Source organism: Sphaeroforma arctica (genome assembly GCF_001186125.1).
Source record: "Sphaeroforma arctica JP610 unplaced genomic scaffold supercont1.264, whole genome shotgun sequence".
NCBI lineage: Eukaryota > Ichthyosporea > Ichthyophonida > Sphaeroforma > Sphaeroforma arctica.
In genome coordinates, this window is record NW_014040294.1 from 1,693 (window position 1) to 4,192 (window position 2,500).

At 46.3% G+C, this 2,500-nt stretch overlaps 1 protein-coding gene across 1 annotated transcript in view; it reads right to left on the minus strand.

Annotated features, from left to right (window-relative positions):
• Positions 1-2,500, minus strand: part of SARC_04589 (hypothetical protein) — a gene marked incomplete at its 3' end in the record, with an annotated part of 15,393 nt that overhangs the window by 1,663 nt on the left and 11,230 nt on the right. Inside the window, exons 8-11 of the mRNA XM_014301565.1 lie at positions 2,318-2,481; positions 1,409-1,644; positions 911-999; positions 149-345 (exon numbers count right to left, since the gene is read on the minus strand). Of these exons, the coding sequence (XP_014157040.1) occupies positions 149-345; positions 911-999; positions 1,409-1,644; positions 2,318-2,481 (686 nt within the window). The remainder of the gene's footprint in view (positions 1-148; positions 346-910; positions 1,000-1,408; positions 1,645-2,317; positions 2,482-2,500) is intronic.

Genomic DNA, 2,500 nt, shown 5'->3' on the forward strand with positions numbered 1-2,500 from the left:
ATGTATATATATATATATATATATAAACATACATACATGCCTATAATATTTTAAATTATGTGTGTGTGTATGTATGAATATATATATATATGTGTGTGTGTGTGTGTGTGTGTGTGTGTGTGTGTGTGTTTGTCACCAATAAGCTTACCAGTAGGAGTGGCCAGACCCAGTGAGCAGGGGCAGGCAATGACCAATACTGAGATGAAGAAGTTGAATGCCAACAGAAAGGTTGTGAACCCGTGCGGCATAGACGCAGGCGACAGCACCAAGTGGCCCAGGACTAACCACACGACCAGAGTCACCAATGCGATGATCACCACAACGGGTACGAAGCGACCCGCCACGCTTTGGGTTTTAGGGTTTGAAGCACGGTATATGAAATGGTGAGTTAGGGGGATGTTATGTATGCACGTGTACGGTGTATGTCTTGTCAGGATACCACAGATCACAAAATCTATGAAATAATGAGTTAGGGAGATATATATGCATGTACGTGTACTGTTTATGTCTTGTCAGGATATCAGATATGTTGTGCTAGAATGTAGTCGAGTACTTTAGAAACACAGCAAGCGCCAGTAAGGGGGTTAAAACCCTAATAAAACCTAAAGCAATGCTCACCACAACGAGGGCGAAGCGGCCTGCAACGCGACGGAGAAACGGGACTAATGAATTAAAAAGCGATATATATGCATATCTACCCCTCTTATCCTATCTACTATCTACCCAATATATATTAAACCCCCCTTATCTTAAACCTCGCCGACAACACAGAGAAAAAACTCGCAAAAAAAACTTGGTTTACACGACAGAGTAGACAGCCGACCTTGGCGTAGCCTAAATCGACCATGACATACACCACTGTTAAACTGCCGGATATAAACCTGGTTTATGCACCATATAAACTACATACTAGTCTGTGAGGTCCTCAATGGGTGCTTTGTTCGTCTGGGCATCCTCAACCATCCGCGTTACACGCGACAGCATTGTATCCGAGCCCACCTGCAGCCAATCAGAAATCGGCAAAGTTAAAATTGGCCGCAAGATATTAACAGACGGTGGATATCTGTTCCTCTGACATAAGGTACGTCACTCACAAATACACATACGACACACACGCCGATAGTACGAGCATCCACACATATCCCCCCATACATGCATACACTCACTCTGTAGGTACACGATTGTACCGTCCGCTATACGTACATACATTTCTCCCATAAGCTATACGTACACACACTTGTACCGTAAGCTATACGTACACACACTTGCACCGTGAACTATACGTACACACACTTGTATCGTAAGCTATACGTACATACATTTGTCAGCTATACGTACACACGCTTGTACCGTAAGCTATACGTACACACCCTTGCACCGTAACGCACAACTGTGTGCACACACATGCCTTGGTCGCCTTGACATGCAGCACCCCCACCGTGTTCATGCTGCCCCCCACCACACTGTCCTCAACGTCCTTATTCACCGGAAGGCTCTCTCCGGTCACCAATGATTCATCCACTGACGACACGCCACTCACCACCACCCCGTCTGTCGGTACCTTTGCGCCTGGATAGACCTTGAGCACATCACCCCGTTGCACGTGTTCAATGGGCACCTCAGTCTCTGTGAGGTCGCCAGCGTCTGAAGAGGAGAAGACAGACACATGAATGGTATGAGGCGACCCTAAACCCTAAACCCTAAGGCGCGTGACTGACAAGACAGACATAGGTGTACAGACGGAGGCTGATAGGGTTGTCAAGTGAGTGCTAGGGTTTAGGGGTGAGTGTAAACCCTGTGGATAGGGTTTGGGGTTTTAGAAACCCCCTAAACTCTAAAAACCCTAGAAACCGTACGTGTGTTGTGGGTATTACTTGCTCAGATAAGTTGATAGATGCTACGGAGATTTTAGGGTTTAGGAAATAGGGCTTAGGATTTAGGTTTAGAATTTGGCTTTTCAGGTTTGCGTAGAACTCATTTCTACTATGAAACACCCACGCAGAGACGCAGTAAGTAAAGCCCACACAACACAACACACTCCTTCAAACACATCTACACCGCACACACAACTACTGCCACAGCCGTTGGCCAGCACAGCCTGCGGAGCCTTGAGGTCGATGCGTGTGGTGGTGCATATCCCCGTAGTCATGCCGTTGGCAAGGCTTGGCTGTTGGTATAACACAGGCGATACACACATGTACAACAACATCATCATCATCATCAACACACGCACACATATATATATATATATATCTTCACGCACACATATATATATATATATATCTTCACGCCCACCACGCACCACATAGGCACATACCAAAGCCTTCGACTAGAACGGCATGCTTCGCCTGCAGGTCAATGAGTGTAGTAAGGGCCATAGTGGTCTTCCCTTTCGTCAGATGTTCCAGATATTTGCCCAGAGAGATGAACGTGATGATCATCGCAGACGCATCGAAGAAGGTCATGGTCTCAGGTAATGCCCTGTGTGTCAGTGGATGTA